This window comes from Octopus bimaculoides, chromosome 3 (genome assembly GCF_046866305.1).
Source record: "Octopus bimaculoides isolate indiv1 chromosome 3, ASM4686630v1, whole genome shotgun sequence".
NCBI lineage: Eukaryota > Metazoa > Mollusca > Cephalopoda > Octopoda > Octopodidae > Octopus > Octopus bimaculoides.
In genome coordinates, this window is record NC_142930.1 from 133,671,317 (window position 1) to 133,698,814 (window position 27,498).

A 27,498-nucleotide genomic window follows, 5' to 3' on the forward strand; every position below is an offset into this window, starting at 1 on the left:
ACACGCATTTAATTTTGCGCGTGAAAAACCTATGCACTGGTAATGAAAATTGTATTTTAAGCTATGGAGTGGAGGGGTAAAGAGTAACGTATCTATAATAACGTTAAATATGGGAAAGGGGGTGGTGGGGGAATGTAGTTGTCATAAAAAAGGAAAAGAAGAAAGAAAGAGAATAAAGAAAGAAAGAAAGAAATGGAAAAAAAGAAAGATAGCAAAGGAAGAAAAGAGAGAAAGGCTGGGAATAGTAAGGAAGGAGTAGAGAGAGAAAATAAGCAAGAGCATATAGTAAACGTGCATAAAATTTAGATTGCGCATATATGCGTATACAAAAATGTGTATAGCATCACGCATATAGATACATATGTTGATATGTACGCAAATAGTTACGATCATAACCTTGTACATGCGCATGTACACATACAAGTATATGTGTGAATGCGAACCTAATCGCTGGCAGAAACGTTAGCACGCCGGGCGAAATGCTTAGCGGTATTTCGTCTGCCACTACGTTCTGAGTTCAAATTCCGCCGAGGTCGACTTTGCCTTTCATCCTTTCGGGGTCGATAAATTAAGTACCAGTTACGCACTGGGGTCGTGTAATCGACTTAATCTCCTTGTCTGTCCTTGTTTGTCCCCTCTATGTTTAGCCCCGTGTGGGCAATAAAGAAATAGGAAACTTAAATAGATATTTACCCAGAGATATTATATTAAGAAAACAGTTACAATATTTGCTCTTTCATAAAAAAAACGCAACGGTTTATTTAATAGACTGATGTATTATTCTACCAATTAAATTATTTTGTAATAGGAAAAAAAAAACCTGTCCTTTGTATTTTTTGAGAGCAAATTAGCAAGTTTCTTTTCATCCCTGGCAATTTCATAACTACTCTTCTTACACGTCACTTAATAACGTGTGTACATATCGTTATTGTGTATACAGATGCATTTGTGTGCGTCGCCTCTCTCACAGAAACCTGCATAGTTGAGTTCTCTCAACTTAAAATGAAATTAAAAAGCGATAGAGAAGAATTTTTGAGGTGATATAAATTTGTTAAGTGATTAAATTGATAGCCATATCAAAGACAATGCATCATAAATCGACACGTTTGTCGAGTTTTAAGGCATCCAAAGTTATTTCCCTTGGATTGCTATACGAAACGTCAACGTACTATGTATATAAGACATCTCATTGAGTTAGAAAAAAACTGCAGGCTGCTGTATACACAAAACGAGTACAAGATCTCCAGAGAAGGGTGTACTCGAGTCAGTTACTGATGATACTGATACATTCTCCAGCATCGTAGGAAGACTATCAAGCTAACAAAACACCCAGCAGAATGCGTTGTTGTCTTATACCTTCCGAGTTCAAATCCCGCTTAGAAAAACTTTGCTTTTCATCCTCCCTGGGTTAATGATAAAATAAAGTACCAATGAAACACTGGAGTTGCTATAATTGACTAACCCTTCCCCACCAAATCTCTGGTTTTGTGCCTATCTTAGAAGCAATTAATTATACACTAAGTTATTGTCTTTCGTTTCCTGTTTACTGCTTGGTGAATTATGCTAGTCGGTATTAAGCGTCTTGGTTACGGAACCTGACAGGATACGAACCATCAATTCTTTTTGGTTTAGTGCGACACTGTCAGCTAGCATAAATGTTTAACATCCCACTTGTAAGCAATGTGTAATTGCGATTACATTTCGTTCCTTCGCTTGACATGGAAGTTGAAATGTAAGCCAACGTTTGTAACCGATACAAAATGAAATCACTAAGCGAGCCAATGAGGAACTGATCAGAAACAACAACCAAGTGTCCCTCAATAAACACCCTATAATCTTAGAAAAAGGACACGTTTTATAACGCAGTTTAAGTTGCTTGAAGCTACATAACAACGACAACTAAAGTTCCTCTTTAGGACCAGCAAGTACTTATGTCCTACTCAGTTTCAAAGGTAAAGGGGACGCTTTAGATACAAATAATTACAGAGGTACCAAGTTGTTGGATCAGGTAATGAAGGTCACGGAGAGGGTCATAGCCCAACAAATTAGGGAGAAAGTCAGTCTAGATGAAACGCAGTTTGGGTTCGTGCCTGGTAAGACATCTGCAAGAGAAATACCTAGCCGATGATAAACCTCTGTATCTGGCTTTCGTTGACATGGAGAAAGCCTTTGACAGGGTCCCCTGATCCCTTATCTGGTGATCAATGAGGAAACTAGGGATAGATAAATGGTTAGTGAGAGCTGTGCAAACCATGTACAGGGATGCTGTCAGTAAGGTGAGTGTTGGCAACGAGTACAGTGAAGAATTCCGAGTAGGGGTAGGGTTCCAGTCCTCAACCCCCTCTTATTCATCATAGCTCTCCAGGCAATAACAGAGGAATTCAAGACAAGATGCTCCTGGGAGCTCCTGTATGCTGACGACCTTGCTCTAATTGCTGAGTCACTATCAGAACTCGAGGAGAAGTTTCAGGTATGGGTGCAAGGACTAGAATCGAAGGGCCTTAGAGTCAACCTAGCTAGAACCAAAGTCTTAATAAGTAGGAAGGCAGACAAACCACAAATCCCTTCAAGTAGATGGACCTGCTCGATCTATAGAAAAGCCGTAAGTAGAAACTCCATATGAAGGCAGCAAGCTGGCAGAAACGTTAGCACGCCGGGCGAAATGCTTAGCAGTATTTCGTCTGCCGCTATGCCGAGGTCGACTTTGCCTTTCATCCTTTCGGGGTCGATTAAATAAGTACCAGTTACGCACTGGGGTCGATATAATCGACTTAATCCGTTTGTCTGTCCTTGTTTGTCCCCTCTGTGTGTAGCCCCTTGTGGACAGTAAAGAAATAAGAAACTCCATAAGATGTACCCAGTGTAAGCTATGGACACATAAGAGGTGCAGCAATATCAAAGGGATGCTAACTGGGAAGATAGTTTTTGTATATGGCAAATGCTCAGGTGCTATGAGCACTGAAAATGTGCAGAGAACAGCTTCTGTCACATTCCAGGGAGAAAAGCTACTAGTTAATAGCTTCCGTTATCTAGGTTACCAAGTCAGTAGCAGGGGTGGATGCTCTGAAAGTGTAGCTGCTAGAATAAGAATAGCCTGGACAAAGTTCAGAGAGCTCCTACCTCTTCTGGTGACAAAAGGCCTTTCGCTCAGAGTAAAAGGTAGACTGTATGATGCATGTGCGCGAACAGCCATGCTACATGGCAGTGAAACATGGGCTGTGACAGCTGAGGATATGCGTAAGCTTGCAAGTAATGAAGCGTGTATGCTCCGCTAGATGTGTAATGTCAGTGTGCATAGACGACAGTGTAAGTGCCCTGAGAAAAAAGTTGGATTCAAGAAGAATCAGATGTGGTGTGCAAGAGAGATGACTGCGCTGGTATGGTCATGTGTTGCGAATGGATGAGGACATCTGTGTGAAAAAGTGTGACACCCAAGCAGTGAGGGAACCTGTAGAAGAGGTAAACCCAGGAACACCTGGGATGAGGTGGTGAAGCCCGACCTTCGAACATTGGGCCTTACCGAGGCAATGAGAAGTGACCAGGACTTTTGGAGATACGCTGTACTTGAGAAGACCCGACCAGCCAAGTGAGACCATAGCCCATGGCTTATGCCAGTGGGTGTAACCAGCCCATTTATGAATACCCCTCATTCATTGGACAATAAACCTTGCTTGTGAAGACCTACTGAGGCAAGTGAAATCAAAATCAAAATTGCTGACGTGGCCGATGACAGTACCACCTGATTGGCACTCGTGCCAGTGGAATGTTAAAAGCACATCCGAGCGTGATCGTTGCCAAGGCCACGGATTGGCTCCCGTGCCAGTGATACGTGAAAAGCATCATTCGGTCGTGATCGTTGCCAGCGTCACCTTACCGGCACATGTGCTGGTGGCACGTGAAAAACAACATTCGAGCGTGGTCGTTGCCAGTGCCGCCGGACTGGCTCCCGTGCAGGTAACACGTAAAAACACCTTTTGGGGTGGTCGTTGCTAGAACCGCCTGACTGGCCCTCGTGCAGGTGGCACGTACACTCTCGGAGTGGTTGGCGTTAGGAAGGGCAGCCAGCTGTAGAAACTTTGCCAGATCAGATCGAGCCTGGTGCAGCCTCTGGCTCACCAGTCCTCAGTCAAACCGTCCAACCCACGCCAGCATGGAAAGCAGACGTTAAACGATGATGATAATGAAGAATCTGGTAGGCAGCTGAGACGAAACAGGGCCCACATCCACCCAACACCAGAGCTTTCAAGGATGAGATGCACAACACCTCCAACATCAGTGACAACACCAACAAGAACTACAACACCCACAGCGGATGACGGCACACACAGAATCCGTGCTTCTACAGAATCATCACCTCAACGAACACCAACCACCCATCAGCAGCCCAACAACACATCAACACTACGCACATCTCAGACATCAGTGCGGAGCACAAGATCCACCTGATGGAGACCGAATATTTTACCACCCAATCGATACCGTTAAAGGAAGAAAAAAAGTAAATAGTAACTAGTTCTGCTAGATTAGGAAGCAGAAAACCACGTGTGTGGGCAGAACAATCTCACGGTTTCTGCTGCAGGATTGCCACCCTTGCGCTGACAATCCATTAGTGTAAGGGAGATTACTTCTATATTTTTTTTCATTGCCAAAAGATCCTTTTTCAAGAAGGGATGTTATATGTTCATATCTATGTGTATGCGTAAGCATACGTATATATGAATGCATCCCCACTATTAGTACTATTTTGTTAAGCGCATTTAGTAAACAGTATGAACTGTGAATAAAGCGAATACGCACAGTGTGTATCACTCCGCTATACATATACAGTTTGTAAACATGCCAAGTAAATAAAGACATAGAATCATAATAACACCTTCAATGAGTTGTTTATTGTCCCAACACGAACCAAAAGAATACATAACACCAACTCTTGTCTTACAGAAAAGCACTGTTTCTTTTACTTATGTCTTTTATCGCTCCTAGAACGGCCTTCATACAAGAATTTATTAGCTGCATGCCCTTTCCATCAAGGTCTACCCGATCCACTTTCATCTCTTCTCCTTTCGTAATCTTATGATATGCATCCCATCTGCCAGACCCTGCGCTAATGACTATGCCTGACCCTTTCTTCTCAGGACTGAAGCCCCCCTCCTTGTCAACAAACATTAATTTACAGATAGTTCGAGGTATACATCAACCACATCAATCTCACTAATCGGAAAGCGGTCCTTCATCCTTTGTTTGATATACGAACTAAAATTTAGGGATGAAATTTGACTTCGATCATGTGTATTGATGTAAGGATGGACGAAATAAAATAGACATTTTGATCTCGTTTATTACTTAGATATGACATCTGAGAGACATTTTTGTAAGGTAGAGCAAGAACACTTTCGGTCCTTCAGAGTGGAGGGATCCTCTCAAAATATTAGGTTGCTGTGAGTCTTTTTAAACTTTGTCATTTATTTATTTTTTAAGGAGGTGTTCCTTAGTCGTCGATCTCTCTTTGGTTTTCTGAGCCCTGGACCTATGCCTGCATAAAGGGTCAGGAAAACATGAAGTGGATATGAGTTGTTGTTTTGCGCCGGTGTTTCTGGCCAACCTTGTTTGAGAAAATGCATGATCAAAAACATTCTAAATATGAAAACCACAACTTTTTACGGATATCTAGAACTACATTATCCAATGTACCCTTCCGTATTTAAAATACTGGGATTTTATTTGTGGAATATTTGTTTGTTATTTCAAGTTGATCAAGCGACTATGTTGAAGGTCCCTAACTGGCTCAAGATCTTGTATCAAGGAATTGTGATGGAAATGGAACTAATAAATAGGTCGTTACTGTTGTTGACAATGACGGTTGTGATGGTGTTGATGATAACGGTGGTGGTAGTGGTGGTTGAGAGGGATGATGATATTGGTGATGGTGGTGATGCTGCTGCTGTTGCTAATGGTCGAGTTTCCAAGATCTCTATTTAGGTTCGTTAACTTAAAGCTCCTACGACCAAGTTTCTCAGGTGTTAACTTCAGTTGTGAGAAACACGCATTATCAATGTGTCAGACATTCGAATCCAAGCCAAGTCCCAGTATACCAATATCACCGATGCCAAGCACAAACTCGCGAGACAGAAGAAATGTCCTAGTCACAAAAGGATAGATGAAAGGGCTCCCGTTAAGCCTACCAGATAATGTGATAGGGCTCCCAAGAAGTCTACCAAGCAAAGTGACAGGGATTGAAAACGACATCGTGTCTGATTGAAGTAAAGATAATTTTTAGATAGAACATAAGAACTATCTTGGGTACCTCACAAGTAGTATTCCTTGTGACGTGGAGGGCTGCTTCATACTGCAGTTCAGTGCCAATCTCGATCTGAATGGGTGCGAATTGTGAAGACAGCTAGCAAGATTTATATAATTCTGTTTTGGGAATATTTTCTGCCAAAGTCAAATATTTCCTGTTGGCTGTAAAATATTTCTCAAATCAAAGGAGCTGCATGTTGCAAAGAGAGAAAATGAGAAAAAAATATATATATAATAAAATAAAAAAAGTACGAGATTATAAGTTTACTCTCAGTATTTTGAATTGCATGTAAGTAAATAAACAATGATATTCGTCATAATATTTGCCAGAAATATCATTTCTGGACTGAATGTTTGGTAGTTTAGGAGCGTCGTTTTTCTGTGTCATGAGCAGCGTTTATTTGAATCAAAACCAGAGAACAAAATGAAAGATAAATTGCTGAACGTATGTTGTAATGTTATAGTCAAGTGGAAAGGATAAAATAACGTCAGAAAGAAAGGGTGAATGGGCATTATATGGGTTGATTATAAGAAACTTTCGACATTGTTTTACATTCAAGGAATTTGAAAACATTAACTATGAGAACGGTAATACAAATAATGATTTCCTCACCCAATAATCAGTATTGATCTTAGATTATAAATTATAGAAAATATAAGCACAGTACAAGTATTTTGTGTGTGTGTGTGTGTTTATGTTCTTGGTAAGCTGATTATGGGATGAATTTTCGATTTATAGTTAAATTCATTTCAATTACACTAAGGCATTCGCTCTTAGAAATTACTATGTACTAAGTCAAAAATGTATATTGTTTTCTTGCGGTATTTGAAAAAAAAAAAAAGTGATGAATTTCTTATAAAATAAATCAGTAGGTAAATGAAACCAATAATCTCGAAAGTGGCAATATTCTTAGTGAGATTATAAAAGTCATGAAAAATTATGTGAGAAGAAACCAGAGTTATTTCTCTTGATCTGCCTTGCAATCAGAAACATGGCGATTTATGTGCTATCGAGGTCTGTTAAACGATTATGTTGTAAATATCGGTCATGTCTGAAAATAGTTTCATTGTCAACATTTCAAAACTACGTACCAACAGCAGTAAGTATCATAAAATGATTGGATTAGTTGGGTAACTGCTTGTTAGGAAAGAATTATTAACTTCCTTCGCAATTAATTTCCTTTTCAATCAAGTAAAGGTAGTGATGTAGTTTAACATGTTAAATATATGCTGAGTTCAAGATTTTAAATAAACATTCGAACTCAATAGAAAATATTAATTATATGCCGAGTTCAAGAGTTTAAATAAACATTCACACTCAACAGAAAATTATAATGCACCTTTATAATTATCTTCCGTGTCACCCTTGAAGAGATTTTGTTTCGTTTCATTATGACGAGAACCGCAACATGCTTTAAACCATGTGTTCATGTCATTTTTTTTTTTAACGTCTTCAAGTAATAAACTGACACAATCCTTGCATCTCCTTTAATATACTTTTTGATAAATGAAAGCACAAGGAGGTTTTGTTTGTGAGAAAAAAATATATAAAAAAATTTGAAAGGTGAACACGGAAAATTTTACGCCGCTATATTACTATTGTTGTTCCTATAACTACCGCTGTAGTGGTAAATAGTGAAATGTTTATTATTAGTATGAGAGAACCCTTGTGGCTACAAAGGCGAATGTTAGTTGTTCCATTTAAAAAGAGCATTAAGTCCAAATCCTGCCGAAATCAACTCTCTCTTTCATTGTTCCATGGTTGATAAAGTACCACTCAAGTACTGCGGTCGTTTTAATCGACTTGCTACTCCATTTCAAATTTCTAGTCTGTACCTCTGAAATAAATAAATGGTCATTATTATTATTAACTATCAGTTGCAAATTATTAGAGAAGAAAAAAAAAAGAACCCCAAAGTCAACTATCCAGAACGAGTAATATTTTATTCACTCTGTACATATGCTTATCAGAACTTGTTTTCTTCTTTGATTAACTTTCTGATAATCATGCAAACGTAGCCTTTATCATGACAATTTGTTTTTCAGAGATTTTTTTTTGAACTTTTAGAAAGTCATGTCCATTTGGTAGCCTAACAAATAAAATGAGTTACATCTTTAGTCCAAGGACATGGTGAAAGGCAACTTATATGACTAAATACCAACTCATGATCTACGAAACAAGGAACCAGTAAACTATCCTGTGGATCTAGCTGCTAAAATGCCTCTGTTTGAACGTTTGAAACGTATGTATAAGAAATAGAAGATGAAAGAAAACTATAATCATATTGTACTAAAAACTTTGTTGTTGTTATTATACAAAAATTATTCAATAGTTTCATCTTTTGCTTTTGACTGTCGAATGCTGGTAGTGATTGTTGTGATATAATCAGTCATTAGAGTAATCTCCCTTCATTTATAGGTTGCCGGTTTACCAAGTTTTGTGAAAGTGGTAGAAGTGGGCCCACGAGACGGCCTTCAAAATGAGAAGGTTTGTAAAGCAGTTTGAGTTTTCACTGGAATATGTTTTCGATCTAATAAATTATCTATTTATTTCACTATAAAATTGAATACTTTTAAATATTTGTATTAATAACAGCATTTTGTTACAGATTAGTTCTAAGTGTGCAGACTTATGATGAAGAATACTTCGGATGTGACTTTCCGTTTTTTTTTTTTTTGCTGTTGCTGTGTAACTAGGACTACATTATCTAATGTGTCTTTCGTTTCTGACGACATTGATTTAAGACATTTTAGTATTTAGTCTCGAACCATTTACATTATAAGTTCAAATACTGATTAAGTGGCTTTTGCTTGTAATTTTTTTAGACAATGAAAATATGTTTGGAAGGAAATTCAATCAGTTACAACTCTTAATAGATATTGTGACTAATTGCGAAATCTCTGATAGATGCTATAGGTATTTTTCATTACAAGTCAATATCCAGGATGTTCTACCAAAGCAAGTCATTCAAATCTTGCTCTATAAACAATTTATAATATATTAAGTATCTTCTAATGTATTTAACAATGTTTGCAACCATCTCTACATGTTTCTATGTGTGTGCAACTTGGAATTAGCTGCTTTGGTATATTTACTGTGGCTGAATTTCTGGAAATACTAAGAGGCCATTCAATTAGTTGCCCTGTGTCAGTATTTCATTGAAACACTAACAGATTGTTTAGTTAGCTGAATATTGAGAGTAAAAATGAATATAAATTTAACTGTCCATGTATAAATTGTATGTGTGCGTATGTGTAATATATATATGTATGTGGCTGTGCATATTTTAGAATTGGAATGATACAGAGAACATTAGCATGGCCCCTGTGCAAGGATGACATGCAAATTTATGAAGCACCTCATATTTTTTTTAGTCTAATCCATGCCATTATGGAACATGATGATGATACATACATGTGTGTGTGTGTGTATCATCATCATCATCATCATCGTTTAACGTCCGCTTTCCATGCTAGCATGGGTTGGACGATTTGACTGAGGACTGGTGAAACCAGATGGCAACACCAGGCTCCAATCTGATGTATATATATATATATATATAGATGATTGAAAATGGAATGAACAACATTCTTTATTTAAAATCACTACAACTGTTTCAGTACATTTTACACCTGTAGTATATTGGTGAGATGTGTAATCAGTGTCATTCATCCAAGGTGTAAAATGTGCCTCCTCAGGTCACTGTTTAAATAAGTCCTTTGTAAGATCCTACTGTCATTGCACTCAATGCGAGAATGCATACCCAAAGTAATGTGTCATTTTCAGCAGTTTATAGACAAAACTAAACCCATACATATAGTGACAGACAAAATACAATTATAATCAAAATACGCCAAAAAATTGGTCTGGTTGACAATAAATTGCAATTCTTTCTTCATAGTCAGATTACAAGGAAGAAAGTGCTAAACAGAATAAGAAATAAAAAGAAGAGTAAAATTAAGCATTTAGAAATGATAAGTGATGGAGAGTGACTATTTCAGAGCTTATTAACTGTTTCTTTGCTTGTGTGAAGGCTCTAAATTACTTCCTGTATTTCGTGACAAAACAGCTGGCCCCATTCTACACTCATATCAGCCTCTTTTGAAAGTTGATTTATTGAAGCAGTTGGAAAAAATAAAAAGCTAGTAGATATACTTTTCCAACTCCCATATACATATTCTTCCATATACCCACCTACAAGGTAGTATATATTGTTTTATATATATATACATATATATCATCATCATCATCATTTAATGTCTGTTGTCCATGCTGGCATGGGTTGGATGGTTTGACCAGAGCTGGCAAGCTGAAAGGCTGCAGCAGACTCCAGTCTGATTTGGCATGGTTTTCTATGGCTGGATGCCCTTCCTAATGCCAACCACTCCAAAAGTGTAATGGGTGCTTTTATGTGCCACCGGCATGGATGTCATTTGCATGCCAGTACCGCCTGACTGGCCTTCGTAGGATTTTTGAGTGAGATCGTTGCCAGTGCCCCTGGACTGGCTCTTGTGCGGGTGGCACATAAAATACACCATTTTGAGCGTGGCCATTGCCAGTACCGCCTGACTGACCTTCATGCTGGTGACACGTAAAAGCACCCACCACACTCTCTGAGTGGTTGGTATTAGGAAGGGCATCCAGCTGTAGAAACTCTGCCAAATCAGATTGGAGGCTGGTGTTGCCATCCAGTTTCACCAGTCCTCAGTCAAATCGTCCAACCCATGCTAGCATGGAAAGCGGATGTTAAACGATGATGATGATGATGATCTATATATATATACGCACACATATGCTTCTTACAGACTGATAAATGAGACATACACACAGATGTTATTAATGCCATATATAATGATTTCTTTATTAAGAATAAACTTGACATAATAATAAACATGTATGTATGTATGTACGTATGTATGTACGTACGTACACACACTCACACATATGTAAACTCTACCTTTTCTGTGCTTCTAATTTCAGACTAAGATACCAACTGCAACAAAAATTGAATTTATTAACAAACTGTCCCAGGCAGGCTTTTCTAATATCGAAGTAACAAGTTTTGTTTCACCCAAATGGGTGCCACAAGTAAGTCAACATTCCTTATATTTGTTTGAATGAGATATGTGTGTGGTAGGTACATTAGGGGTAATATGTTTAGTGTATGAAATAGTGATTTTCAGGTTTATTACAAAGGTATTAATTTTCCAAAGGAGAATTGGCATTAGGTTATATATAGATCTGCCTACACAAAACTAGAGTTGTTGTCATGGCGAGTCAGCAGTTTGAATTCTGTCAATTACTGCATCAGGTCTTTCAGTAATTCAACTTTGTTTAACTGTTTAGCATTTAAACCGACCATATCCAGATAAAATATTCTATCTGTTTTATGTTCAAACCAGCCAGATCTGGCCTCTCATACCTACCCTGCAATGTGTTAAAAAAATAAACAATCAGTCATTGCAATCTCAAAGTTATGAGATAATGCATGATTAATTCAAAACAATGCATGATTAATTTAAAACTGAATAAATAAGTATTACATTTGACAAAGCAATCTGAATGCCAAAGGGTTAACTTAGATTATGTGAAATACTGAAGCTGTCATTGCTTTGATGAAGAATCATCACCATCATCATTTAACGTTCGTTGTCCATGCTGGCATGGGTTGGACAGTTTGATCAGGGCTGGCAAGCTGGAAGGCTGCACCAGACCCCAGTCTGATTTGGCATGATTTCTATAGCTGGATGCCCTTCCTAATACCAACCACTCCAAGAGTGTAATGGGTGCTTTTACATGCCACTGGCATGGGTGCCATTTGTGTGACACCAATATCTACCATGACTACGATTTCACTTGGCTTGATGGGTCTTCATGACGTAATGCCAAAGGTCCTGATCACGTGTCATTGCCTCCGTAAGGCCCAATACTCGAAAGACACTTTTTATGTGCCACTAGCATCGGTCACCTTGCCTCTGTGAGGTTCAATGCTCTAAAGGTGCTTTTTTTCGTGCCACCTGCATGGGTGCCAGTTACGTGACACCAGATCAGATTGGAGCCTGGTCTAGCCACTTGGTCCACCAGTTCTCAGTGAAATCGTCCAACCCATGCTAGCATGGAAAGTGGACGTTAAACGATGAATTGCTTTAAAAATGTGTTGAATTTGGTTTTCTCAATGTCTTTATATATTACATTTAGATTTTAGACTCCAAATCTCCAAAACCAAATTACATTAAATTACATTCTTATGTACAAGGTTTAAGAAATAGAGTTAAAGATGGAGTGGTTTCACAATCAGGGTAAAAACATTTGAATTTCTACAATGTTAACCTTTCCAGAATCTTCCAGCTATTTCTTGTTCAGAGAAATATTTGTAAAAAATATGTCAAAATGAAAACAAAGCTTTCATCTGGATGTATTTTATCTTATTTTTAACATATTTTCTCTATTTTCTTTCTTGACAGTTAGGTGATCATGAGGAAGTGATGGCTGGTATTCAAAGACATAGTAATGTTATCTACTCTGTGTTAACTCCTAATCTCAAGGGATTTGAAGGTGCTGTGAGTATACCGTGCTAATCTATTTTTCTGCTTGATTTGTGGAGAAAGTCTTTATTTAAACCTTCATAACATTTTCATAACTGTCATAAATCTGTAGAAACTTCTTTTCAGTTACATAATTTAATCTTGGGATCAACTCTTCAGGTACCTTCTACTATAGTACCAGTCTCTACACTCACAAATTGTTAGATTATAAATGTAAAGTCTTTATTTTTCTTAAAATGTTCTACTACTTGAAACACTGAGACATTTTAACTCTACTATAATTGCATATAATGTGCTGTGGTAACTCAAAGTTGCATCTGGTAATCTGCTAAGAAACTGAAGTGATGTTGCATAAGCTTTCACTGCTAACATCTCAAAAGTGATGGAAATAGTGATTAGCAACATTTCCCAGTGTTTTGATATATACCTATTTCAAGGGTTATTGCGCTTCCGTCAGCACTTTATCTAGCTCATCAACTATTCAATTGTTACACTGCTAAATCTAGTGAGTGTGTAACTAATGTGTTCATGGATAGTTGATGGGTTAGATGAGATCCCTTACAAAACTCCCTCATATCCCATCATCCCAACACCATTCCATTTCCCTTACCAATGCTCACCATCCACTGTACCCCACTTCTCTCTATCTCCAATCTGCCTCATTGAATCTTATCCCCACAACATATCCTTGTGTATATATATATATATATATATATATATATATACATATTCAATACACACATGAACAAGCAATATAGGCGTAGGAGTGGCTGTGTAGTAAGTAGCTTGCTTATGAACCACATGCTTCTGGGTTCAGTCCCACTGCGTGGCACCTTGGGCAAGTGTCTTCTACTATAGCCTCAGACAGACCAAAGCTTTGTGAGTGCATTTGGTAGATGGAAACTGAAAGAAGCCCGTCGTATATATGTATATATATATATGTGTGTGTGTATATGTTTGTGTGTCTGTGTTTGTCAACCGATGCTGGTGTGTTTACGTCCCCATAACTTAGCAGTTCAGCAAAGAGTGACCGATAGAATAAGTACTAGGCGTTCAAAGAATAAGTCCTGGGGTCGATTTGTTTGACTAAAGGCGGTGCTCTAGCATGGCCACAGTCACATGACTGAATCAAGTAAAAGAGTAAAAGAGTAAAAAGAGTAAGCAAGAAAAAACACGAAAAAACAACAACGTGAGGACGTGGAATAAGTACAGTGTTATTGGATGCTCAGGAAAGGAAAGAAGCAAACTTCTCAACGATACACTAATGCTTGCATTTCTATTGTTATGGTTAAAATGACTTTTCTAACACCAGTCAGTCACCTATGTGATTGTGGGTGTTATCTATTTTTGCTCTCGTCAAAAAGTGTTTTTAAAGAAATGATGAAGTGAAGCCTGGAGAAATTTTACCTGTGCTTGGTTTAATATTCTTATATGTTATATATTCATTCACCCACTGTCTCTTATTTTTCCAAAAATAACTTTTTCTTATTCTTCAGCTGAAAGCCAATGCTGATGAAGTTGCTATCTTTGGTGCTGCATCTGAATCTTTCAGCAAGTGAGTTTTTATTCCATTACCGTTTCCATGTCCTGGAGGACTATGATAAATAGGAGGGGGCTGAGGACAGAACCTTGGTGGACCCCTACCTCTACCCGGAATTCTTCACTGTACTCATTGCCAACCCTCACCTTACTGACAGCGTCTCTGTACATGGCTCGCACAGCTGTCACTAACCATTCTTCTATCCCTAGTTTCCTCATTGACCACCCTGTCAAAGGCTTTCTCCATGTCAACGAAAGTCAGGTACAGAGGTTTATCCTTGGCTAGGTATTTCTCCTGAAGCTGTCTTACCAGAAATATAGCATCAGTGGTGCTTTTCCCAGGCACAAACCCAAACTGCATCTCATCTAAACTGACTCGCTCCCTAAGTAGTTGGGCTATGACCCTCTCTGTGACTTTCATTACCTGATCTAACAACTTGATACCTCTATAATTATTTGTATCTAAAGCATCACCTTTACCTTTGTAGCAGTTGACTATGGTGCTGCTACACCAGTCATTGGGCATGACTCCTTCGTGTATTACCTGGTTAACAATACGGGGGACTAGGCTATAGCTGACACTGCCAGATATTTTGAGCATCTCTGCAGTGATTCCTGATGGGCCGGAGGCCTTCCCTGTCTTCATACTCTTAATTGCTTTATCTACCATGGTACTGTCAACTCGGATAGCTGGTCCTTCTGTTGGGTCGACATTCGGCAAACTCTCTTTCTCCCATTCATTCTCTTTATTGAGCAATCTTTCTTTGTAGCCTCGTTTAGTGCAAGTGTACCATCATCCATGCGAACACATTTCTCTCCCACGACATCACGATTCTCTCTCACACACTGTCTTGCAACACGAAATACCTCAAGTCTTGGGTCCTCACGGCGCAGAACATTGGCAAATTTTTTCTTCTCTGCTTCCTCTCTGGCTAAATAAACCTGTCGCCTAGCCTCCCTTCTGGCAGTCTGATACAATTCTCTTCCACCACCATTCTTCCAGTCCTTCCAAGCCTGTTTCTTTTGTCTAATAGCCCTGTCAACAACATTGTTCCACCACCACGTTATTTTCGGTCGAGAGGGGACTTTGCACCATCCACAGATCTGGTCAGTGGCCCTCAGCAGGTTGTCCCGTAGAAACGTCCAGTTGTCTTCTACATTGTGTGAAGCTACATCCCCCTCTATTTCGTCAAAGGCTTCGAGTAATAAGTCTCTAAATCTCTGTCCATTTGCAGGATCTTTGAGCTTCCAGACCCTTCTCCTCCAAGCTGGTCGTCTTCTGGGCAACCACTTAGCCCTGATCCTGAAGTCACTAACTACTAGTCTATGTTGTGGGGTACATTCTTCGCCTGGGAAGGTTTTGGCATTTATAAGCAGCCATCTATCATATCTATATGTGTATATAATATCAATATGTGCAATACATATGTTAGCAGAAAACCTCCCTCCCAGAGGGCAGTTTATCTGCTGGTTTTCGTAATATTCTTTTCTCTTTGTTGGTTTTTTTTTTTGTGCAAAAGTTGTTGAAATAGATTTTCTCAACATATTGCAACAATAATTAGATGTGATCTATAAATAAAGCTACAATAGATGCTGGGGCATGTATTTTTTTGCCATAAATATTTACTTTTTCTGCAACTTTTAGATATGGGATAATGATGATTTTTGTGTTTCTATTTTCTTTTTTTATTTCCTACAAAAAGAAAAAATATCAATTGTTCCATTGAAGAAAGCCTGAAACGGTTTGAAGGCGTGACAAAAGCAGCACAAGAAAACCAAATTCCTGTCCGAGGGTAAGTAACTATCAGATAATCCCTGAACATTAATCAGTTCTGTTGGAGATTAATCAGTATCATTATCATCATCATTTAACATGTTTTCCAAGCTGGCATGGGTTGGATAGCTTAACAAGAGCTGGCAAGGCCAAGAGCAGCCCTAGGTCCCATTGTCTATTTTGGCTTGGTTTCTACAGCTGGATGCCCTTACTAACACACAAGCGGTGTCATTTTTTCCCAGTCTTCCATATACAACATGTTTGGTCATATGGAAATATTACTTTGCTTGAAAACAAATAAGTGTTGGCAATAGGAAGGGCATCTGGCTGTAGGAAATTTGCTTCTACAAATTCTGTCTAGTCCATACAAACGTGGAAAAGCAAGTGTTTCTAAAGATTTCTTTGTCTTCGTCTTTAAACTTTATTTGCAGGATCATTATCATATTCTATTTCCCATCTCCACCTTTTAACTGAAAAATTCTGGAAAAACTTACTTGTTAAAAATTTTCGTTTTGTTTAGTTTCTTTTTACGTATGAATAACTTTTTCAACCAAATTTTAATTTTTTGTTTGTCCTCAATTACCTCCAATTCCAAAGTAGATACTATTTTAAATTGATTGCTATAAAATAAACTATATTTTAAATGTGAAATATCTCTGGCTATCAGTCCGCCTTCCATGCTGGCATATGCATATATATATACACATATATATGTATATGTGTATAGAATATCTGTTTGTATCTTCGTTTGTGTTCATATGTCAACATGGATATAATTCAATACATTTAACTATTGAAGAACACACAAGAACCATTGCAAACACAGTTAAATCAAAGCCTTTTAAGTACTGAGTTTAATTACAATAAATGTTCCACACCACTTAATCGAAATAACATCATTTTCTATTATTTTGTTTCATAACAAATATGATATACAATTATTACCTTTTACCATTACCCATTTAGTTATGTGTCCTGTGTACTTGGATGCCCTTATGAAGGAGACATTGACCCAGAGAAAGTGGCTGATGTAAGATCATTCATAAGTATATTGTTCTTTCTTTTTACTCTAACAATAAGAGAAAAAAACAAATAATGAAAGCTGGAAAAGCTGGAAAAATTAATTGGAGAATGAATTTGACAGGAATGTTAACAAATAACACATAATTTCAGGTTCAGTTCTATTGCACTGCACTTTGGGGAAGTGTCTTCTACTATACCCCTGGGCTAAGCAAAGTCTTGCCAGTGAATTTGATAGTCAGACATTGAAAGAAATCCATCATTGTCACTTATATCCATTTTCTTTTGCTGGTATGGCAGTGGACATTTTGACATGATTTCTACGGCTGGATGCCTTTCTTTAATACTAACTACTTTACAGAGTCTATTGGGCGATTCTTTTGTGGTACCAACACTAATGAGATCACCTTGTAACTTATAAGATTGAAGAACCTTTTCAAATAAGAGAGGGAGAGAGAGAGGATAAGAGATTGGATGAATTTGAGTCCTACGAAATGTGTTCCCTGTGAGCAGTGTTGTTATTGTCACTTCTCCTGTTAATAAATAACCTGCTTGCTTCTCACCTTCAAAGATATGTGAATTAGAGAGATCCCTTACTTGAAAAATAAGTAAGGGTTAGTAACAAGAAGGGCACCTGGCTGTAAAACAATACCTTACTAATATATTTGTCTCACCTATTACCAGTGTGGACAGATGGACATGAAATAAGTGAACAAACATTATTACTCTAAGATCACTGCACCTTCTCTTATCAAAAAGCAACATTTTCAGTTCACTGTTGTGTTGAAGAACAACAAATGTAAACATTTGGTCAAGTATATAATAATATTTCAATATTTGTTACGAAAATTAAAGCAAAAAGAAATAAAATCTTAAAAAATATATTTCTTTCTACAAAGAAAAAAATAAAAACAACAACAAAAACAAAAATACTTCAATAGTTGATAAAACCTCTAAAAATGTTAAGTTTTTTTGCAGGTATGTAAATCAATGTTGGACCTTGGCTGCTATGAAATATCCCTTGGTGACACCATAGGTATTGGCACACCAGGTAAAATGAAGAGGCTTATCTCTACAGTCTGCAATGTGGTGCCAGTTGAGAAACTTGCTGTCCATTGCCATGACACCTATGGACAAGCTCTAGCAAATATTTTCGCTGCATTACAGGTTAGTATTATTTGTTTGTAGGTTTGAAAGATCATGATAATGGGTTATTAAACTCTTTTCTTCTGTTTGTTCCTTTACTTGTTTCAGTGGTTGGACAGTGACCATGCTGGGGCATTGCCCTGGAGGGTTTAGTTGATCAAATTGGCTTTAGTACTTTTTCTGAAGTCTGGTACTTAATTCTGTTTGTTCCTTTTTTCTCATTTACTAAGTTATATGAACGTAAACAAGCTGACACTATTTGTCAAGTGGTGGGTGGATAACCAAACCACGCACACACATACACATAAGATCATCACATACACACTTGCATGCAAGCTGGGCAGTCCTTGTCTTGCAGGCTCACGGGTACTGGTGTCATGTAAAAAGCACTCATGCTGGTGGTATGCAAAGAGCACTCAAGCTGGTGTCATGCAAAATCACCTGTGCTGGTGCCCCCTAAAAAGCACCCAGTACACTCTGTAAAGTGGCTGGCATTAGGAAGGGCATCCAGTCGTAGAAACCATGTCAGAACAGACAAGTGGAGCCTGGGAAGTTCTTCAGCTGGCCAGCTTTTGTCAAACCGTCCAACCCATGCCAGCATGGAAAATGGATATTAGATAATAATGATGATGGTATATATATATATATATATACATACACACACACACACACACACACACACACACAGGGTGCAGTGAATAAGCTGTCGTCTAAATTATGCAAAAATGAAAATAACACTGACATCTCATTTTAACAGAAATATCTACCCAAATTACATAAAAATATCTTGAAATACTAAAGAGTAAATTTATTCAATAAAATCGCCACTGGCTTCAACCATGGCCTCCAGACGACTTCGTAATCTCTTCTGGACAGTCTCCTTGTTTGAGTTGGTAAATGCTGCCATAATCCTTGCCTTCAGTTCATCTTTGGTATTACAAGGAGTCTTGTTGGTCTCTCATCCAACTGTGCCCCACACATAATAATCAAGGGGGTTGCAGTCTGGGGAATTAGGTGGCCTGATGTTAGGGGTTATGTGGTTGCAGAAATAGTCTGACATCCATGACACTGGGTTCTCCTGCTTGTGTGGCATGGTGCAGAGTCCTGTTGCCAGACATAGGGTCTTCCAGCAGCCACTCTCTTGATCCAGGGCAGCACTTCCTCCTCCAGGCACTTGATGTAGTCCTCTCTGTTGAGTCTGAGGCCGTGTGGGAAAATGAATGAAGGCATAATGTTGCCATCACTAGTGATCACACCAAACACCATGATGTTGACTGGATGTTTCATTTTTATCACTCTCAGTACATCTCAAATTGACTCCCAAACACTCTGAAATGTTTGTATTGGAGCTCAAATGCCAAGCAGTACAGCATGTCGTATCCAAATTTCTGACAGAGTGAATTGTGTCATGGTGCTGTTTTTCTCACAGACGGTGCCTGACTGACCCTTCTATACTGTGTAGTTGACAAAAAAAAAAACCAAAAAAAAACTGTGCATGCAGGAAATTAAAAATATAACATGGCGACAATTTATTCATTTCCCCCTATATATATATATATATATCTCATCATCATGTACTGGTATGGTTATGAGATGCGTATGGACAAGGAAAGCTGTGTAAAGATTTCAAACTGTGTAGGGAACCTGTGGCAGACCCAGGAAGACATGGGATGAGATGGTGAAGCATGATCTTTGAATGTTGAGTTTCATGGACGTAATGACTAGTGATTGAGACCTTTGGCGATATGCCGTGTTTGAGAAGACCCATCAAGCCAAGTAAATTGTAGTCATGGCCAATGCTGGTGTCATGTAACTGGCACCTGTGCTGGTGGCATGTAAAAAGCACCTTTTGAGCATTGGGCTCCATGGAGGCAATGTGGCCGATTCTGGTATTGCATAACTAGCACCTGTACCATGATATGTGAAAAGCACCTTTCGAGCGTTGGGCCTCACAGAGGCAATAGCAAATGATTGAGACCTTCAGCAATATGCTGTGCTTGTGTAGAAGACCCATCAAGCCAAGTGAAATTGTAATTGTGGCAGATACTGGTGTCATCTAACTGGCATCTGTGCCAGTAACATGTAAAAATACCCATTACACTCTCGGAGCGGTTGGCGTTAGGAGGAGCATCAAACCATCCGACCCATCCCAGCATATGATGATGATGATGATAAATTTAGTACTTTAGTGTTTTGTTGTATTATTCTAAATATACTGACGAATAGATATATTCTTAATAATTTTCCAATATCTTGACCTAAATTCCCTTACCTTAAATTTCCTCTTGCCACTCCTTAGGGTATTGTCCTTCCATTTTCATTTTTATTTCTATATATTTTTTTTCCTTTTTTCTTATCTCTTTTTTTTTTCTCTTGCTTGATTTACCCCTAACCTGCTGTCCATTACTACTTAATCTACCTTCCTCTAAATTGAAATTACTGCTATCTTACCCCTCCAATTAGAATATATAGAAATTAAATTCTTGTTTGATTCACTAGACTGTTGATTAACAGCCCAGTCAAGATGGTATTTTCTTCTTCTCCTACTCTTGTTTTTGCACACATCTACAAAATATAATTTGTAGATGTGTGACTTTCTAAAATGAAATTCCATTATGCAGCTGAGGAGTACATTTTCATTACACATCTTATGTGGTGTTCTCACTACATAAATAAATGAAGTTTGTACGAAACGTACATACTGCTATAACCTATTGAATTTTTGTTGCTTTTCTTCAAATATATATATATATATATATATATACACACACACACACACACACACACACACACACACACACACACACACACGTATGTATATTCATTCTACAAAAAATATTCATTTATTATATTTACTAATTTTCCTTTTCAGATGGGAGTCAGTGTTGTAGACAGTTCAGTATCTGGTCTAGGTGGTTGTCCATATGCTCGTGGGGCCAGTGGTAATGTTGCAACAGAAGATGTGGTTTATATGCTTCATGGTTTAGCAATCAAAACAGTAAGTAATTAAGTTGTACTTAATTGGTAATCCAATAAAAGCAAAAATTGGCAGTTATTTTGAGGTGCAGATGTGGCTGTGTGGTTAAGAAGCTTGCTTCCAGCTATATTGTCTCGAGTTCACTCCCACTGCATGGCACCTTGAACAAATCTCTTCTACTATAGTCTTGAGCCCACAAAAACTTTGTGAGTGGATTTGGTAGATGGAAACTGAAAGAAGCCTGTTATATGTATGTATGTGTGTGTGTATATGTTTGTGCATATTCTTGTATAAGTATGTGATGATTGTAGAGTTGAGCAGGGTTGTTTTCAGTGTTCTCTGAAAAACATGGGGAAATATTATTTTGCTTGGAAATAGGCGAGGTTTGATGACAAGAAGGGCTTCCAGCTGTAGAAAATCTGCCTCAGCAAATTCCATTGGACCCATGCAAGCATGGGATAGTGGATGTTTAATGAATGATGATGATGGTGATTATATCATAAAAATGGAGTGGTTTTGTGGTAAGTAGCTTACTTACCGACCTCATGGTTCCAGGTTCAGTCCCACTGCATGACACCTTGGGAAAATGTCTTCAATTATAGCCTCAGGCCAACCAAAGCTTTGTGAGTGGATTTGGTAGACGGAAACTGAAAGAAACCTGTTGTATATATATATGTATGTATGTGTATATGTTTGTGTGTCTGTGTTTGTATCTCCAACATCACTTGACAACCGATGCTGGTGTGTTTACGTCCCTGTAACTTAATGGTTCAGCAAAAGAGACCGATAGAATAAGTACTAGGCTTACAAAGAATAAGTCCTAGGGTCGATTTGCTCGACTCAAGGTGGTGTTCCAGCATGGCCAAAGCCAAATGACTGGAACGAGTAAAAGAATAAAGAATATACTTCTATATGTCAAATGTAAAAATGGACATTTTTTTAGGGAGCATATATCATCATCATCATCATTTAACCTGAAAGCCAACACTCTATTCTTAAAACTATTTTGTTTTTGTATATATTTTCAAATTGTTTCTTCAAGTTTTCATTATTTTGAAGTTTCATGAATAAAGCTTGAGAGAGTCTTTTTAAGAAATATTTGACTAGGAAGAATTTACTCTCATTCCATTTAGACATTACCAATACTCTTGTGGTGTTATTGCTACTCTTGTGACAAAACTGCTGCTCTTGTGACACTGCTTTATCTGTTGTGATGTGATTTTAACTGCTGTGACAATACCCCAGCTGTTGTAACAAGTGATCTACTGTTCACACATTGTTGTGATGTTACTGCTACTATTCTGTAATTACCTTTCAAGTTACTAAATTACCTCACCCGTTATGATAGGCAAGAAGTTGCTGAATTGCTACATATTGATCTTAGACTCATTTTGTTCTTGTTTCCTCATGGAAAAGGTTAATGATTGCAAGGCTTTACCAAAGTGACTTCAGTTTGGTTCATTGATTCATCATAGCCTTTACAGTGGCAAGTGTGCAAAATGATAATAAACTTGTGAAGTAATACAGTTTATCATAATTTGTAGTCTATGTGCATCTGTATTGGGGAGTGTGGAGAGGAAATTATTGATTGCTCTCTTCTAATGCCATTATTCTGATTCTGTTACAGGCAAATTTCCATGAAATCAATCATGTTTCAATTATTTTACCATTTTCTGCTATTAATTTGTATAAATTGTTGTAAAATTAGAATAGGGCTTAGACTAAAAGCTTTATTCAACAAAATAACAAAGTCTGAAACATAGGACTGGTTGCCATATTAAATAATACTTATCATATGTCATTGAAATCACAAACTTAGAAGGTCTTGTTCAAATCCAGTGTTTGATTTTGATAAATCTGTCAGCAGAACATTTTATATTCCTTAGTTTGCATCATTGATGGGAATAGGTACTAAATTCTCTGGAAAAATCAATCTTTATATCCTAGAGACAAGTTGCCTTTCACTCACTTTAAGATATTGAACAAACTTTTGTGCAAGTTAAAAGAACACATCCAATGGCTTGTACTCATTTAATTTCTCTCCAGTTTTTGCATATTCTCTGTATTCAATATTTGTTTTGACATCATGTAGTATCATGCTTTTATTGTATGCTTATTATAGTAGATCTTCATTGAAAATAAATTACCTGTTACTGCTAATATTAGTCTATTGCTACCAGCATCATCGATATGATACATGTTTTCAGAATAATAATACTAATCTTCATATCAGTCATCTGTGTAGCATTGTAGTTTCCTTCATAAGCAGCATCATTGTACCAGTGATCTAAATGTAGGTAAACAATTTTGATGTCATGCCTCTGGCTTTGGTTTCACCCAATCAGTGATGGCTATTTCACTATACAATTTGACAGCTCTTTTGATTGATTTTGTTGATATATTGACTCAAATAGTTACGTTGAATTTCATTGGTCACTTGATTACATTTACATGGTCTGATCAATAAGTATCCGGATTGTTGCCATAGTAACAAAGCTAAAGCATACGGAGTGAAGCTGTTTCACACAGATTCACCTTGAACTCTGCTGTGCATGCGCACTAAGTTTTAACGTTCTAGCTCTCATCCACTGTTTACAGCAGTACTTGGAAGGAAGGTGTGTAGCATGCGATCATTGCATTGACCATGACCGAGAAAGTTTAGCAGAGAATCTGCATCAAATTTTGCCAAAAGCTTGGTGATACCTGCTCAAAGGCCTATGCAAAGTTTTCAAAACGTTTTCATTGTTCTCGACACAATCAAGGAGATCTTGTGCAACTGAAACCCGAGTGTCTTTTTAGTCAGCTGAAAGCAGTTTTGGCACAAACTCGGCAGACATGTGTTTCATACCCAAATCTTCAGTGATAATGAACTGAACTGAACTGTAACTAATCTGCACATCCTCTGATAACTCACAGATGGTGATTTGACGATTTCACAGTTGCACACACATTTGCGATATTTTTCTTAGTTCTACTGGTTGCAGGACTCCCAGGACGTTTGTCAATATTGACATTCCTTTGGCCACCTTGGAAACGTCAGAACCACTCATAATCACATGCTACACACCTTCCTTCCAAGCACTGCTGTAAACCGCAGAAGTGAGCTAGAATGTTAAAACTTAGTGCACATGCATAGCAGAGTTCAAAGTCAATCATTGCCAAGTGGCTTTCCTCTGTGTGTTTTAGCTTCGTTACTATGGCAACAGTCCGGATACTTATCGATCAAACCTCGTATGTAAATGTGGTAGTCAACTCAGTACAAAATTTCACATGCCTATATTTTTGCAGCTCTTTTCAGCCTATCAGAAATGCTATTTTTGCTGCATTTGTTTCTTTGAGAATGCTTCAGTTGGAGTGGGATTGAACTTGTTAAAAGCAGTGGTTTTTCATAGATAAGCAGAGTTTGTCACAGTATCACCTACCTTATTGTCAGTCAACCTGATAGTAAAAGAGTCTCAAATATGTACTTTCTCTCTCCTGTCTCTGATAATCTCTCAACATATGATATAGAAAGAGTGCCGTCACTCACACATCTATTTACATACATACTGTATGGAAAGAAGTTTTTATCATTTGAACATTTGAATTGTAGGGCAAATGCATTCAATATAAGTTTTTGAAAACTCTCAAAAGTGCAAATCTACAGGCAAATCATTTATTTCATTAAAATAGTGATAGTAAATTTCATAGCAGTTAACTGTAACATTAAATAGCATACCTTTCAAGTCATTGTTATTTAACATCTGTTTTCCATGCTGTCATAGGACAGACAATTTGACTGTATCCAGTGGGCTGCAGGATTGTGTCGAGTTCCAGTGTCAGCTTTGATATAGTTTCTGTGGTTGAATGCCCTTCCTAATGCCAACTATTTTACAGTGTGTACTTAGTGCTTCTTTTGTGCCACTAGTGCATTGTGCCACTAGCGCATTGGCCACCAAGTTGTAAGAGAGGAAAAGAACAGGAAAACAAGAAGGAAAAAGCCCCTTCAACTAAATTGAGTGAGTATTTGAGAGTGGGAGGTGGCTTTATGTTAAGTGCTGAGAGGGACTAGCGCAGGTATTTTGCTTTAAAAAAAAATATGTGACCACCCTGAATTAAATAAGGGTGGGTGGGAGTTACTGTTTTTCTTCTTATGAAGAAAAGATGGTAGTGATGGTAGAGCAAGCCCTTAGGGTTCAACAGTAAATAGGTTATCAGTCACCTGTAATGTTAAACCTTCTAACTATCATCTGTGATAGGAAATCAGATTGTAGTCAGCTGTAACAATAAACTTTACAACAGTTAGCTGTTACAGTAAACTTGATAACAACTGTTGCACCAAACTAATGTTATGAATGAAATTCATTATTTGTATAAATAGAAATTAGATTTGTTTTCATTTAGCATTAGGAAGGGCATCTAGCTGTAGAAACCATGCCAAAGCAGGCAGCAGAGATTGGTGTCAGTTCCTGTGAAACTGTCCAACCCATGCCAGCATGGAAAATAGATGTTAAATGATGATGATGATGCCTACAAAGTGCCTCTTGTCAAAGTATCTCTATTATTTATACTTTTATTTCCTTACTGTTTCTAATGTCTTAAATGTGTATTTCATTTGTCAGCCACTAAATATAATGTCATTCTTTTATTTCTTGCAGGGAATTGACTTACCAAAACTGATTGAAGCGGGCCAGTTTATCAGCCAAGCGATAGGGCGGTCTACACGATCTCGAGTAAATCAAGCATTAGCACATCTCTAGAAGCTGAATTACTTCAGCAATTGTTAAACATCAACTGATAGCTTTGAAATTTTTTAGGTGGTGCAGAGATGGGTTTTTTTTTTTTCTTTTTAGTTGTACTATTACTGTAACATGCTTTTATTCTATTGCTCTAAAACAAACAACATTTGACTGCTGTATATAATTGTAGTAATGATTCAAACTGGTTAGACAGTATCTACAATCATTTCCTCGTACAAATTTCAATGTTTCTTTTTTCTTGGTATGGTGAATCAGTGTGATCTAATCTATAGTTGCTACTATATTGCAGCTATTGTGTGAAAATTTGTAAGAACTGTATCAGTTACCAGACTGCAATCATGTGCTGTTTTTATTTACTGACTACAAGACAGTGAGTTGGCAGAAAAGGGAGATTGCTTTACTCAGATGACTTACAATATTTAATCTTGTATCTCAGCATTCTGAGAATCAATTTTAGCTTTTAGCCCTTCTATGTCTATAGATTTGATTTAGTCTGTTGAAAATATTGATGTTGTACCTATTCAGTTATTACCAAATTGTAGATTTGTAAAAATAACTTTTAGCATGTTGCATCAGTGTCTTAAAGCTGCAACAACAACAGTAATACTACTTAAAACACCTAAATTATTACATAAGACTACTAATAAAACAATGGATTGCTATCAGTGAAGGTGAAATATAACAACATTCTGGAGAAATTGGTGTCTACGTGGATAATGTTTGTGTGTATGTGCCTATATTTATTATGCCTCAAATTTGATGAAAGCTGCCAAAAACTGATTTTTTTCTTTCAGTTCAATTATTTTAAAATCATTGTAGTCTTGTCTCCACCATTGTGGTACAAACTACACGACTATAGCAATAATACATTGAATGAAGATACACTTCTGTTATCAATTTCTCCATGTTCTTTTCCTTCGTGTAGCTTTAGTGTCATGTTTGTATAATGTTGATTTCTTACCTGTGGTAAGGTAAGTCCCTCATGCTTTTCCCTGAATCCCTTAGTGGAATACATGCAGATGGTCACAATCAGACGTCGGTATCAAATTGTGAATTTGGTTTATCATTTCTTTGTATAAAATAATGCTCGCTGGTATATCATTTAAGTAAAGGCCATTGTGTTTAGAAGATTGAGTATAAATTAATTGATATTTATGGATAATAGAAGTATTGACCTTGTAGAAAACATTTGAAATTTTGAGTGGAAATAGGTGGAAGTACATTAAAGAAATGACATTAAAGCATGAATTTTCTTTAAATTTTTGTGTTGTGGCTGTGGCTGTATGGTAAGAAGTTTGCTTCCCAACCACATATTTCCGGGTTCAGTCCCACTGTGTGACAATTTGGGCAAGTGTCTTCTACTAAAGCCTTGTGAGTGGATTTGATAGACAGAAACTGAAAGAAGCCCGTTGTATTTATATCTATGTGTGTCTTTGTGTCTGTGTCTCCCACCACCA

The 27,498-nt window shown here is 37.5% G+C and overlaps 1 protein-coding gene and 1 non-coding gene across 3 annotated transcripts; both read left to right on the forward strand.

The window, feature by feature from the left end:
• Window positions 1-6,749: 6,749 nt before the first annotated feature.
• On the forward strand, window positions 6,750-27,282 carry LOC106876249 (hydroxymethylglutaryl-CoA lyase, mitochondrial). Of its 2 annotated transcripts, none has more exons than XM_014924740.3 (10): window positions 6,750-6,888; window positions 8,720-8,788; window positions 11,282-11,389; window positions 12,766-12,861; window positions 14,343-14,401; window positions 16,089-16,178; window positions 17,126-17,189; window positions 18,158-18,346; window positions 21,198-21,323; window positions 25,940-27,282. In XM_014924740.3, the coding sequence occupies exons 1-10, from the start codon at window positions 6,880-6,882 to the stop codon at window positions 26,039-26,041; spliced, it is 912 nt and encodes a 303-aa protein (XP_014780226.1). In that variant the 5' UTR covers window positions 6,750-6,879; the 3' UTR covers window positions 26,042-27,282. The 2 variants fall into 2 exon arrangements, with proteins under 2 accessions (XP_014780226.1, XP_014780224.1); XM_014924738.3 differs by lacking the exon at window positions 6,750-6,888 and adding an exon at window positions 7,287-7,400.
• LOC128247455 (U6 spliceosomal RNA) lies at window positions 9,569-9,670 on the forward strand. The gene has a single exon (XR_008263833.1). It is a non-coding gene; the product is annotated as a U6 spliceosomal RNA (small nuclear RNA).
• Window positions 27,283-27,498: the final 216 nt, after the last annotated feature.

Bases quoted from the DNA above. Each gene is read 5' to 3' on its own strand.
- LOC106876249 (XM_014924738.3), top strand. From the start codon at position 7,293: ATGGCGATTTATGTGCTATCGAGGTCTGTTAAACGATTATGTTGTAAA. The intron at 8,789-11,281 runs GTTTGTAAAGCA...TTCTAATTTCAG, and splicing joins ACGGCCTTCAAAATGAGAAG to ACTAAGATACCAACTGCAAC. The intron at 11,390-12,765 runs GTAAGTCAACAT...CTTTCTTGACAG, and splicing joins CACCCAAATGGGTGCCACAA to TTAGGTGATCATGAGGAAGT.